This window comes from Engraulis encrasicolus, chromosome 17 (assembly GCF_034702125.1).
Source record: "Engraulis encrasicolus isolate BLACKSEA-1 chromosome 17, IST_EnEncr_1.0, whole genome shotgun sequence".
NCBI classification, from domain to species: domain Eukaryota; kingdom Metazoa; phylum Chordata; class Actinopteri; order Clupeiformes; family Engraulidae; genus Engraulis; species Engraulis encrasicolus.
The window spans coordinates 19,514,163-19,529,162 of NC_085873.1; the positions used below are offsets into that span (position 1 = coordinate 19,514,163).

The 15,000-nt window shown below is 45.1% G+C and overlaps 1 protein-coding gene across 1 annotated transcript in view; it reads left to right on the forward strand.

The window, feature by feature from the left end:
- The first annotated feature begins 1,020 nt into the window (after positions 1-1,020).
- LOC134467651 (protein shisa-6-like) overlaps positions 1,021-15,000 on the forward strand; it is a 177,216-nt gene continuing 163,236 nt past the window's right edge. The window contains exons 1-3 of the mRNA XM_063221490.1: positions 1,021-1,132; positions 1,527-2,710; positions 7,810-7,976. Coding sequence (XP_063077560.1) covers positions 2,163-2,710; positions 7,810-7,976 — 715 coding nt within the window. The 5' untranslated portion in view covers positions 1,021-1,132; positions 1,527-2,162. The remainder of the gene's footprint in view (positions 1,133-1,526; positions 2,711-7,809; positions 7,977-15,000) is intronic.

Below are 15,000 nucleotides of genomic sequence, written 5' to 3' on the forward strand. Positions count from 1 at the left end.
ATTCTCCCTCTCCTCATTTCCTCTCCTCTCCTCCTCTCTCCTCTGCCATTCTCCCTCCCCTCCTCTCATCCCCTGTCATGCCCACTCTCCTCTCCTCTCCTCTCCTCTCCTCTCCTCTCCACCCCCCTCCATCTATTCTCCTCTCCTTTCCCGTAAGCAACCACAATCTTCATATAGACGACTATCTGTTAGTCAGTCAGGATAATGATGAAGGAGGATGGTCGCTGTGTATGAACCATCATCGATATAGGGCAATTGCAGTAGGATAAAATTGCGCAAAACTACGAAACTCCCTTGTTAATGTAATGCAAATGTGGTAATGTCATGATGAAATTGGCTACCGTTTGGCACGGAGTCAGACAGGCATATGGCAACTTGAATGAATGAATGAGAGCAGCCGACTTCTCAGCCCGGGTCCGCGCAGCTGAAGCCTGTCCCTATCTGCAGCTCAGGCGAGGTGGAAGTACCAACGATTCACTTGGTTGCCTTTCTACCGTCTCCGGTAGTCTGCAGTCATCAACGGCGAGGTTTCGTTTGGAATTCTGTGTTTTTTGATATCGACAGAACGGGATCCCGAAAACATCTGCTTTTTATACATTACGCACAATATAGCGCATGCAATCGGTGCCTCCTCGTGTCTGTTCAGTGTTTCCCGCCATCTGACCGCTGTGACTAGAAGAAGTGTACTTTCATTCACGAGCAGGCAGAATTAATAAAACAGGTCAGAGACCCAGAAGGTGCCCCGGTCAGGCACATTCCTTCACAAACACACCGACAGCTGTTCGTTCTGGAGAGTCACTCACGTCGTCAACGGAGACCCATCAGATGCGTTGGCATGAGAGTAACCGAGAACATGTAATTAACGGATACCTGGTGGTCGCGCGGGCTGCTGTGCCTGTGACGCTGACTGGCGCTCCAGTGATGTAAGTATCGGAGGAGGCGGATCAGAGGCTCTGTGTCTCACCGAACAGGCGGTATACCGATCAGCGATGTTATTCTGACAGGCTCCGCACAGCGCAGCACAGCACAGCGCACTCAGCAGAGTATTGAATGGATGGACAAGTGCCCTTTTGCTAGTTATGGATATGAAGCATTAGTTTCCCCTCTATAATCAAGTCAGTTTTCTTAAATGGTAAGTGTATTGCATACATTTCCTTGTTAATGTGAAATTATTTCTATGCAATTGTTAAATTGCCATTTGCCTTCAAAGCATATTGGCAGGGCAATGCATTTGCGTTGGTTTTCATTGCTGATTATGATCACATCTCTCTCTACATCTTTTAAGTTAATTGATATTTACTTTTCGTTATTACAAATGTATTGCCCTTTTTTCCTGAGTCGTGCCATTGAGCTCATACCCTGAACTGAATGCAAAGAGCCGCGTATAAGCTACCAGCTCCCTCGCATGCCAGTGGAATTAATTAGCTTGCATTGCGGGGTTTGAATTCGCAGGCGGCTAAATTGTGGGTTTCCCCCACGATTATTATTATTACTACATGTCAATTCCTGTGCCCCCTTTTCCCTAGCTCGGCTTCCTAGTCAGCGAGAGGGGAGGATGAAGAGCCTGCTGCTGCTCAGTCAAGAGTTCCCAGCAAGGGCACCCGCCGCCCTCCTCCAACGGTGACAGTGACGCCCCAGCTTGACGAGTGGTGGAAAGAGAGGGGAGAGAGAGGAAGAGGGAGAGGAAGAAGAGGAGATGAGTGCTGCCTCCACATCAGGCTATCCCGCGCACTGCATTTCAAGTCCTTCGGCGCACCACCACCTCCACCAGTAGCAGCCGACTCTCCGACTCCAGTCCTGTCCAGCGCTGCGCAATAAGCATCTCTACCTACCTAACCACGATGGCAATCACGGGCGTTTCATTATTGTAATTGAATTAATGGCTTCGTCCGCGAAATTGCAATTGACTGTGTCGGGTCTGAAACGCTGCTGCAGCTATGGGGATGATGAGGGCGATAGCGAGAGCCACCGTGGATGTCAGGGCAGCCACAGCACCATAGGATAGGGGCATACCCCCGGGTATAAGGCGAAGCGTAAAAGGGCGTCTTCGGAAGAGAGAGGAAAAGGGGAGAGAGAGGGTGGGAGGAAGGGGGAAAGTAAGTAAGAACGAAATAAACAAAGACAGAGAGGAAGGCAAGATCCGTCTTAAATGAAAATAAGCCATGGGTATTCAGCACTTTCTGCTTCTGCTAATTTATTTGGACCCACTGAACGTGTTCTGCGCGGTCCCCAAAAAAGCGAAGCCTCCCCAGAAGCGAAACAAGCCGAAGGAGGTGAACGCCACCACCGCAGCCCCACCGACCCCAACCAGCCAGCGCATCCAGCAGGCGCCCTTACCACCAGCAGCCAGCCCCTTCGACACTTGCTGGGGCTACTACGACGTGAGCGGTGCCTACGACAAGGAGTTCGCCTGCAACCACACGGACCACCACTACTGCTGCGGATCATGCTACTTGCGATTCTGCTGCCAGTTCAAAAACAGGCGGCTGGAGCAGAAATCATGCAAGAATTACCAAAAACCCCACTGGGAACAGACCTCCCCGTCGGCGCCCTTGCCCACAGAGGACGCCTACGACCCGAGCATGGACCAAACGAACACGGCGGTCTACATCACCTGCGGTGTGATCGCGTTTATCATAGTTCTGGGGGTCTCCACGAAAGTTGCTTATGACAAAGCCAACCAGCCGCCGCAGGAGATGAACATTCACAGGTAAGAACGAGCTTATTGGCATGTTCTTTCACATGCATTATTTCACATGTGTCTGCAGTCAGTGTCATCACTGTGTTTTAGATCTACTGCACGTTGACTAATTTCCAGTGAGTGATCATAGAAAATGTCTTTAAAGTGGCTTCAATTCTTGCCTCGAACTCATTGTAGCAATGCCATATACCTGAAATTCTTCTTCTTCTTCTTCTTCTTCTTCTTCTTCTTCTTCTTCTTCTTCTTCTTCTTCTTCTTCTTCTTCTTCTTCTTCTTCTTCTTTTTTCCCTTTACCATTCCATCTACATAATAATAATTAAAAAAAAAACCTTGTTTCATGTAAGGACTGTGTTTTACATTCCATTCAGTTGTAACTGTCATCAAACCATCAAATAGAAGACACATTTCCCATGTGTTTGTTTGTAATGTACAATCAGTGACTTACGGCATGACATGAATACTGTGTTGGTTAGATAAGACTGCTTCCTCAGTGACACCATATTGCATGTTGGAATCAGGTGAAGCATTGCATCCATTGCAGACCCGCTTGGGGTGTCTGACTCTGGACTGGACTGGGCTGGACTGCGGACTGTCAGTAGTAGATGTGGGAGAAGGTTAAAGCCCACACATCCAAAAAAAATCTGACCTGGGAGCAAGACAACCAAATGACAGGATAAAATATGAAAAAACAAGTCCTGGTCAAGCACTTCCACCAGGATTTTTCTGCACCCACAGACAATTCCTGGTTGACTTCTGGCAGACTTCTTTTTTCATTTTTGATCTTGTCTGTTGATGTGATTGGAGTGTCTGGGATGGATTGGTCTGGACTGTAGACGGCATGTAGATTGTGATTGGGGATGTATTGGTCTGGACTGTAGGCTGTATGTAGATGGGAGCATCCCTTGGCTATGTGTGTGCGGCGCGCTGTTCAGGGCTGGATTGGCCATAAGGCATACAGGACATTTGCCCGGTGGACCGTTGATGATTTTGGCCTGCATGGTCTTCCCCTCAATAAAGTGATATCAGTCCTCATACCGCTTACATCAGACCTCTCTGAGTCAGATTTAAATATTAATTTTGGACGGAGTGGTCAGAATAGCTCGGAATAGAAGACAAAACATGTTACCACAGGCAGTGTTGCCAGATTGGGCTGCTAAGGATGTCCATCTGCAGGTAAAAATGGCTTTTAATAGTAAAAACCGACCAATTTATAGCCATAGAAATGAATAAAATTGAGCGGGATTTAGTGCTTCCAGACGGGTTTTGAGCATTTTTTGGGCTGGAAATCATCAGCCTCATCTGGCAACCCTTGTCTCAGGCTTTATTATCTCTCCCAATGCCTGATGGACTGACTGGTCTTGAATGAAAATGCCCGGCCTGATTTTTTTTTTCTTCTCCCAGTCCAGCCCTGTGTGCTGCTGCTGCTGCTGTGGCACCCACCTCTTTAGTATGCTGCCTGCACACCACCACCACCAGCAGCAGCAGCAGCAGCGGTGGAGGAGGAGGAAATGTGCTGTGGTTGTCCTTTTCGGGACACTTTGGGAAACACGGAAACGGGAACGCTTGATAATCTTGTCTCCAGTTGTACAATACATATATGCAGGGTGCGATTTGTAGGGGGTATGGGGGGGATTGTCCCCCCTTCTGGTCTTGATATCGCCACTTTTTCTCCATGATTTTATCACAGTTCAATGTAATTCCATTGATATTGCTTAAAATCTGAAACATATCCCCCCTTCTGGTTTTCCAACAAATCGCACCCTGCATGTATGGAATGGTATTATAGAATTCAAAGCTGCCTCCCCATTTCTTACGCTTTCGGGGCAGGCTTTTTTTCTTCTAAATATGTAAAAGCTGTACACTTGAGCAGTGTTGCCAGATTGGGCTGTTTCCCGCCCAATTGGGCTGCTTAGAATGGCCGTGTGTGGGTAAAAATGGCATTTAGCAGAAAAACCCGTCCAATTTTTGCCATAGAAATCTATAGAATTGGGCGGGATTTTGTGCTTCTAGGCGGGTTTTGAGCATTTTTCGGGCTGGAAATCATCAGCCTCATCTGGCAACCCTGCGCTTGAGTCCTGAGTTAACATCTGTTCTCCAATTGTACAGTGTAATGGTATAGTATTGCACGGTATAGGTTATTATGGCATTGGTTCCCAGCCAGGTTTAGGTACACGTACCACTAGGGGTACTAGGTACTTGGGCACATTTCAAGGGGTATACGTGGGCAAAATTACAAATGTATGGAGCATATTGTCATATTGGGATAGAAGAATAGATATGTATAAGCCATGAGAGAGGGGGTACTCATGGTATGATTAAAGAAAGGCGTGGGACAAAAAAAAGGTTGAGAAACAGATTTAAAAGACAAGAAAAAGATTTTAAAGCTGTTTCCGCTGTTCATGTTTTCCTCTTGTTGGGATGCACCATTTCATAGTATCTAATCATATCTACTTGAGACGTGATGTTACAATTGAAGAGAGGTGCTTGTTTTGGCTGTTCTTGGCTTGTCTAATAAGTCCTTAACAGAATGTAACAGTGCACTTTCTAAGTCCTCTTTTCATAAGTGCTGTAAGCACCCAGCATATTCAGTCCCATCGCTTGCAGCACAGCAGTGCTTAAATGACATGGACTAATACGTACATCTCAACCTTTTATGAACAAACACCCCCTTGACCTCATCGTAAGGCTCCAAACGCCCCCTCAACCTCATCATACGCCTGACAAAGCCCTACTTAGTAATATTAAAAAAGTAAACGAAATAGACCCATTTGCAACTGAGTGTCCCTCCCTCTCAGCTGCCTCCTTGACAGTTGACGCTGTCAACACTGGGGGGCTTTAGAGCCCCCTTTGAGAAACACAATTCTACGTTATACAGCCTGAACACAATGTAACAGGGCATTTCCAATGTCCTCCAAACCTCTCCGTACGTACTGCAAGCACCCAGCACGTTCAGGTTCTCAACATTATAAATAAAACAAAAATACAAAAAAACTATGTTAATTCATCACTTAGAGAGTACTCCGATGCAAAATGCACTCTATGGAAGAGGTTAAATTGACTCTGTAAGTGTTTGACTAACACTGCATATTGAGTTCCTCCCCTTCGCGCAGTGCCCAGATCAGTGGATGAAAACCAGGCAGAGCCGTGGTGTGAAATCATGTAACTAATGTATTCTGTTGCTTTCCAAACATGTCACAGTTGGGGCGAGGACAAGCGGTCACACACACACACACACACACACACACACACACACACACACACACACACACACACACACACACACACACACACACACACACACACACACACACACACACACGCACACACACACACACAATTGGGGCGAGGACAAGCGGTCACACACACACACACACACACACACACACACACACACACACACACACACACACACACACACACACACACACACACACACACACACACACACACACACACACACACACACACACACACACACACACACACACACACACACACACACAGTGAGTTGGGGTGAGGAAAGGCGGTCACAAAGCATTAGCAGAGACTGGCGCAGTCAAAGCATTTATTTCTCACTGCGTTTGTGTGTGTATGTGTGTATGTGTGTGTGAGTGCAGACATGCCCACAGTCTAAATAGCGTTAGACCATTCCAGCGTGTGCAGTCTGCATGTCTACATGACTGCCTTGCCACAGTTTCATCAGAGGATGGGGGGACGAAAGTAAATGCACGGTTTTCTACCGAAAATATTGGCAGAGCAGACTGTTACTCTAGGCTATCAAGATATCAAGATTCAGTAGATGTGTGTGTGTGTGTGTGTGTGTGTGTGTGTGTGTGTGTGTGTGTGTGTGTGTGTGTGTGTGTGTGTGTGTGTGTGTGTGTGTGTGTGTGTGTGTGTGTGTGTGTGTGTGGGCGGACTGTGTCTTTGTATTTCTGTGTGTGTGTGTGTGTGTGTGTGTGTGTGTGTGTGAGAGAGAATGTGTCCTTATTTTTCCCCTTTTTTCATCCCTGGTCCCTCAGGGTTACCACTATACACACCTGGTGCTCCCCTGGACAAGTGTGTGTGTATGTGTATGTGCGTGTGTGTGTGAGCGCGTGCTTCACAGCAGAGGTGGGCGATATGGCAAAAATGTTATATCACGATTTTTTAACATCAAATCTCGATTTCGATTTTTTATCACGATCTTCCATCCAAAAAATAAAAACAACAAAAAACAACTTTCATATACTTGCAATTTGTAATTTGCAGTCAATAAAATGTTAACACACTGATGATACTCTCATAAAGTGTACAATTGGAATACAATAATGTAAAGAATAAAGTGAAGACAACAACACAAGTGAGAAAACGTCACTCTGATACTGATAATAAACATCCTCACTGCAAGACGATCTATACGATTTCTCCACTTTGGCAGATTCGAGACGATCTTTTACTCAATATCACGATTCACGATTTAATATCGTCATATCTCCCACCCCTACTTCACAGTACGTGTTCACAAGTGACTCATTTACCACACACACACTCTGTGCTCTTTTTCAGATAGTAAATGCCCCCCCCACACACACACACGCACGCACGGGCACACACACATACACACACATGCGCACGCACGCACGCACACACACATACACACACACACACACACTGTACTGTATATCGTTGTGTGCATCGTGTGTGAGTATCAGAGCGTTGGCAGATATGCCTTCTATATACTGTATCGTAGTATGTATTGGTTACTTGTTGTTTTAGAGCACTGTCGGACATCTTGAGACAGCAGGGCTCCATCCCCATATCACACTATCACACACACACACACACACATTACATTACATTACACTTAGCTGACGCTTTCATTTATTCAAAGCGACTTACAGTTACTATTATTTTTCAGGGTATTTGTTACAGTCCCTGGAGCAATGTGGGGTTAGGTGCCTTGCTCAAGGGCACTTCAGCCATGAATGGAGATATAGGGAGAGGTCAGGGTTGATTCGAACCTGCAACCCCTAGATTGAAAGACCAACTGTCTAACCACTAGGCCACGGCTGCACACTCTCTCTCTCTGTCATTGTGTTTATTGTTTGTGTGCATCGTTGTTGTTTCAGAGCGCTGGCGGACATCTTGCGACAGCAGGGCCCCATCCCCATATCGCAGTACGACTGCGAGAACTTCGCAGCCATGAACATGAACAGCTCTCCCAAAGACAACACGCCGGCACGAACGGGCTCCAAGAACCACTACACGCCCGTGCACGCCTCCAAGTCCAACCACAGTAAGTACACATTACATTACATTGCACTACATTACATTGCATTGCATTACATTACATCATGTTACAATACACTACACTACACTACACTACACTACACTACACACCTGTGCACACCTCCAAGTCCAGCCACAGTACAGTTTACATTACACTACACTACACTACGCTACACTACGCTACACTACACTACACTACACTACACTACACTACACTACGCTACACTACATTGCATTGCATTATATTACATTACATCACACTACACTACACACACTACACTGCACTACACTACACTACAATACACTACATTGCATTACATTACATCACACTACACTACACTGCACTACACTACACTACACTACACTACACTACACTACACTACACTGCACTACACTACACTACAATACACTACATTGCATTACATTACATCACACTACACTACACTGCACTACACTACATTACATTACATTACATTACATCACACTACACTACACTACACTACACTACACTACACTACACTACACTACACTACATTACATTACATTACATCACACTACACTACACTACACTACATTACATTACACTACACTACACTACACTACACTACACTACACTACATTACACTACATTACATTACATTACATTACATTACATTACACTACACTACACTACACTACACTACACTACATTACATCACACTACACTACACTACCTCCAAGTCCAACCACAGTAAGTGGAACTCTTTGTTGGTTTTATTGGTTTGATTGTTTAACCTGTTAAAACACAGCATTATACATTTATTGGTACATAGAATAGCAATGACCGAGTCGTAGTTCATTACTAAAGGCCCGGTGTTGTGTCAGTGGAGTAGTACTATAGTAATTACCCTTTCAATAACTATTACAGCATGTCTCAGATGATACGGCGTGCATTATGTTTTTTTGATTTTTCCATTTGGATGAGCCAATCATGATCACTAATTTGGATTTTCCAATAATAAATGGGCGCCGCTATGGCTCTTCTTCCTCCTGTTATCTCGCTCCCAGCTCTGCCATGGCTCGGCTTCAATGTGAGTGGTTGAAGTGGCATGTCAGTAAGGATGATGGACAGATTGTTTATCCAATCACATGTAGGGATCCAGGTAGATAGATGTTGAGGCACTCAAGGTTGCAAGACAAATAAAAAAGTAAAAAAATTGCAACCTTGTTTGCCTCAGCATCTGTCTACCTGGATCAAGTTTGAGAGCCCCTACACTGATGAGCACCAAGGAAAAAAGGTGAAGACCCAGAAGCACTCCAATTACCTGCTTGTGTTTGACACATGTAGGGATGTTTTATAAGGAGCATCATTCAAAAATGTGTCGGTTGCCAGATGGTATTGTAAAGATGTAGGCGACTTAAAGAAGAAAAATCTGCACTCACAAGCTACGTCTCATTATTTATTTATAGATTACCACCATGTCCACAAGCAGACGCGTTTCAGCTCTCAAGCCATCATCAGTGCGTGGTACCAGTCGCACCCAAAGTCATTCATTTTTTTCCAGAAGTTGAGCGCGCCCTCTTAACAAACTTAAAGACGTAGGCGAAACATACCAGCTGGGGAGAGTGAGAGTAGAAGACTTCAGCCATGACTGGAGGTGTAAGGCAAATCATCTGTTTTGACTGCACAGATACAGTAGAAATACATGTTTTAATTGTTTTTCAGTTGTCACTTAACAGTACGCCTTTTATTTCATTGAATTTGAGATTGCGGTGTCTTCCTCACCTTTGGTTTGTAAAAGAGTGTCATGAGTTTCCTTACAGCGTGTCTGTTTTGTGTGTCCTTGGGAAAGCGTCACCTAGTAAAAATGTGCGGTATCACTCTAAATCCAATTTACTAGTTGAGTGGCTCCCAATGAAAACAGAATGTCATAATGTGACATTAATGATTTAGTGGATGACAGGTTTGCACATGTGCAGTGACATTGGCGGCTCACGCGTGACTGAATGTGTTTGAGTGTGAACGAGTGGTAGAAGTAAAAGAAGAAGTGACCCCTAATCGCTTATGACAGGGTCGTAGATGGAAAATTACAAGATAGTTGGCCTCCTGAAAACATCTGAAAATTAAGCTGTGATATTTAAGTGCTCCTATTTAGGTACAATTGTGCTGTGTTAATATACTGTAATGTTGCTGTAAAAACTATTCTGTACCTCAGAGTTAAGGTTAAGGTCTGTGCTTGCTATGTTCAGTGTGTAAGTATGATGATACATTTTGTTACATGTAGACTTATGGCGCAAAGACACCAAAGGTGACGTGAGCGACGCCGGCGACCAAAGTAATTGACTTTGTGGGGAGGAGCTGGTGCCAGAAGAGACAAAAGCAATTTGGGCGGCAAATGAGAGATTTGAACGGCAGTTTAGACTTAGACTCAGACTTACGGTAAATCCCTTTAAACCCCTTAGTCCTACGCCTTTCCCCTACGCTTCCGTTTTGCGCGTTCACGTGTAGCGTCTTGATTCACGTTCAGACAGAGGGGTAGGGGTACGGCAAAGTGCTTTCCACCTCTCCACGCAGAGATTTTCCGACACCAGACTCCACGACGGAATGCATTAAAAAATTGGCGGTAAACTGCAGTATCCTCTACAGCACACAAGTTTAAGTATTTTCCCCGTAATTATTTATTTATTTGTATAGCACATTTGACAGTTTTAAAGTGGTAATAATTATTCCATTGTACTAAGTTTAACATTGTCCTAATGTGTAATGGCCCTTTTCTCTGTGAAACGCATATGAAAAAAAATCACTATTAACGTCAACCTAATGCATGGAATTAGTGACAGCTGTGAGTGTCTTTCCGTGATTGTTGAAGGGGTATCTCAATCCACAAGGGTTGCGTTTCAAGCCCTACACCTTACAGCTTCGTTTTAAAGCACGAGGGGCATGGGGTAGGGGTAGGGCAGAGGCGGTTCTTAATGTAAGCACTTGAAGCACGGCTTACCAATATAAAAGCGACAAACACGACATCCGAATTTAAACCCTTCATCCTGTTGACGTGATTCAGCTGTCTGTGTTGTCTGCTACTGGCGGTTCTTATAAAACTGGTTAAACAGCGACACCACAGTGGCTATCGAGAAAAACTGTTTTACAGCGATGGTGAAACACGTTACTACATCAAATGAAGCACAATTTCGAAATTACTTGGAGTCAATGGCAGAGAATCTGTTTTTTAATTGGCTTTCCGCCGATGCCCCGCCAGTTTTTGAAGCACATTTTGATTGTGCTTATACCAATAGCGCACCGGAAAATATGATTGACAGATGAGTTGATGAATCATAACTCGATCTGACACCTTACGTTAACATTCAGGAAGTAGAGCTCAGGCAGACGTGATGTTTACATTTTTGACTGAAGCCAGTTGCTTTTATGATAATCTCGAAGACTGACAACACATTTGAACTGCAAACAAAGTTTTCAGAAAACGTCTGTGTTTTGGATGTGGACAAATTATGAAGTAGAACTTTGGGACATATCAAGAAGAAACGTGAATAATATGCAGATAACATGAACCACACACCGTCAGTTGAAGAGAATAGCTAAACGGCAGCACAATATGCCTTTCTTGATTAGCTATGATATCATATGGATTACAAATGGGAACGTGGACAATGATTTTGAAAACGTGTGGATTACTGTAAGTGAAAGTTTGGGATTTCTGCGGTCAAGACAGCATTTTAAGGTAAGGTTAAATTTGTCAGCTGTAACATGTTTGGTTGTTGATGAAGCTTGCGGCTTAGGAACGGGTTCACTCGCTCACCCATAGATGGGTTCACAATTGTTCAAAAGGGCTGGTGTCTGTCTTTCCCGTAGCCTGTTTTCAAGTTAACGGCAGGCCTACGTAAGTTTTTGGCAGCTCTCGTGTACAGTGAGTGTAGCCTGGTCGCAACGGCATGCTCGTCGTGACCACTCTTGACTTCATTTCTATTAGTTCTACCTAGCAGAATAAGAACCCTTTCTGGAATGATGACCGTCAGTGATGTGTTTTTCTGTTCAATGCATTGCTGTAAGATGCAACGCGAACATTTGGATTGTATTTTCAAGTCGTGGAGTGAAGGATGTCAAATGCAACGTGGTAGAATGACTTAGTAGCCTAGGGAGCTGTCTGAAGAGGTCAAAATTCACAATTTAGGAGCGTTTTTATTTTTAAAAAATCTCATCTGGGGGAGACCCCACTAGTTTGGCTTGGTTACAGAATTTGTGCTTACCAACATCACACCCCCCAAAACCGCCACTGGGGTAGGGGTAGAGATTAGTAATGGGAAAGGCCCTTAGACTTCTTCATTGTCCATGAAATGGAAAATTTGCTTTGGTAGTGGCAAAAAGACACACAAGACAAACACATATCACAGTCAACAATAAAGAATAAATAGGTAGCCTATATACAGTATGTAGCTAATAAGATAAAACCTGTGGAATAAAATTAAATCCCATTACTCTATTCATGTCACTCAGTTAAATATTAAAAACTATTTACAATTTACCATATGACTGCTAAGAGGAACACACAGAGCTTTCTACACGGAGTTATGATGCAGTTTGTTACTGTATAAAATTTAAAATGAACAGAATACTACTGCTGAAAGACTTTTTAGTTGAACATCAGCGAATATTATGTTAATTAGCTATGCAATTCGGCGACAGTCACCACAACCAATTGGAGTGTTGGAATGCTTGCATTCTGCTTTTAACAGTCATACTCCGATGTGTCTGATCAAATCCCGCCCAAAAGGTTCTCAAAAACCTGCAAATTGCGCTAAATTGCCGCCCAATTTCAACAAATTGCATTGGCTTCTATGAGCCCAAACTGGCACAAAAAAACGGCAAATGGCCATTTTTTCCCATTTTTACTCGCAGATGGCCATCCCAAGTAGCCCAATTGGGCGGGTAACCGCCCAATCTGGCAACAGTGGTCATACTCTGTTGCTTTAATTGCTGGTGTGTCGCTCTAATCATGAAGACAGTCCGGCGACTGTTTGTAGCTTTGGTCTCTTCATTTGTGTTCGCAGGGTTACACGGAAATAAATGGTAAAAAGCAAGCTTTACTGAGGGATATTCAAGACATAGATCTATGTTTGTATATACAGGACATACAGCCTTGTGTCTGCAATGTCATGTATTGATTACATATGCGATTTCCAATACCATGGTTATGCAACCAACAGAGAGAAGATGGCAGGAAGAGAGAGAGAGAGAGAGAAAAGAGAGAAGGACAGAGACAAAGACTCACACACACACACACACACACACACACACACACACACACACACACACACACACACACACACACACACACACACACACACACACACACACACACACACACAGGGTGTTGACAATGACATAATCATTGTAACAGTATCCAAGCACACCAAAGTCTTTCAGGGAAACGCTACACAACTCCACCAATCCACCCCACCCTGCCCACTATCATACAAACACACACACACACACACACACACACACACACACACACACACACACACACACACACACACACACACACACACACACACACACACACACACACACACACACACACACACACACACACACACACACACTTGCCCTCACAAGCACAAGATTGGATGACATGTAATGTAGACGGTAGATGAACAAAGTACAGTTCGATCCATACCAACAGAAGAAGTAGCGCAATGTATACTGTATATTTTACACACACACACACACACACACACACACACACACACACACACACACACACACACACACACACACACACACACACACACACACACACACACACACACACACACACACATGCGCACGCACAGCATGCTGTATACTGTATACATTGTCACTGAGAGGGGGAAACTGATGCGGCGTCACTGGGGGAAGGCACGTGCTCTGATGTGTTGTCATAGGCAAGGGCGTGGGCCTGTGCGAGCCTACCGGGCCCAGTATCCCGGGGCCCCAAGAGTTACCAGGCATATACCCCGTCCGCGACAAAGCGAGGCGAGCGACGGAAGTAATTGTATTTGTATTGAGTCACGCGACAAAAGCGATTCTGGAGACTAGAGGCGATTTGCGCGATGAGAGCAACAGTTTCTAGTTGAACTCCTGGGAATGTTATGCAAATGAGCTATGACGCAGTTCAGCGACAAGATGCGACAGCCAATGACTGTATAGTGGTCAGTGACCACAGCCAATGGGAATGTTTGAATGCTTGTGTTCTGCTTGTAACGGACATACTCTAGTCGCTTCAATCGCTCGTATCGCTTGCTGCTGACAGAAGCGATTCTCTGTCGCTTCAATCGCGTCGCGGCCAGTGTATTCGACCGGTTAAGGGGAACCCTGAACCCCAAGCCTCAATTTTTCCATTCTCATCTTACATTAACAACTTAGGGCCTCAAACATATGGCCTAAAACCCTGAGTCTTTTTATGGAAAGTACAGCAGCAACAACCATGGAGGGGGGGGTCTCTTGTTGTCTGGCCCAGGGGCCCATGGAATCGTAATCCGTCTCTGGTAATTGGGGGAAGTCACGCGTTCATCCCGCACCACACCACACCACACCACGCAGGCACACACGCACGCACGTCACACACGCACGCACATCACACACGCACACGCACGCACGCACACGCACGTACGCACATACGTACAGCTGATCCCCAAGTCACACGTTCTTCCCCTCACCGCACCACACCACACCACACCACGCAGGCACACACGCACGCACGTCACACACGCACGCACATCACACACGCACACGCACGCACGCACACGCATGTACGCACATACGTACAGCTGATCCCCAAGTCACACGTTCTTCCCCTCACCGCACCACACCACTCCACGCACGCAGGCACACACTTACGCACGCACCGTATCGCACAGCTGATCCCCAAGGCGTCCCCTTGTGTACTGTATATACTGTATACTGTAGCAGTAATATGATTCCCACAGCCTTCCTTGTCAATGGTGCATTCTGTGTGTGTGTGTGTGTGTCTGTGTGTCTGCGTGTGTGTGTGTCT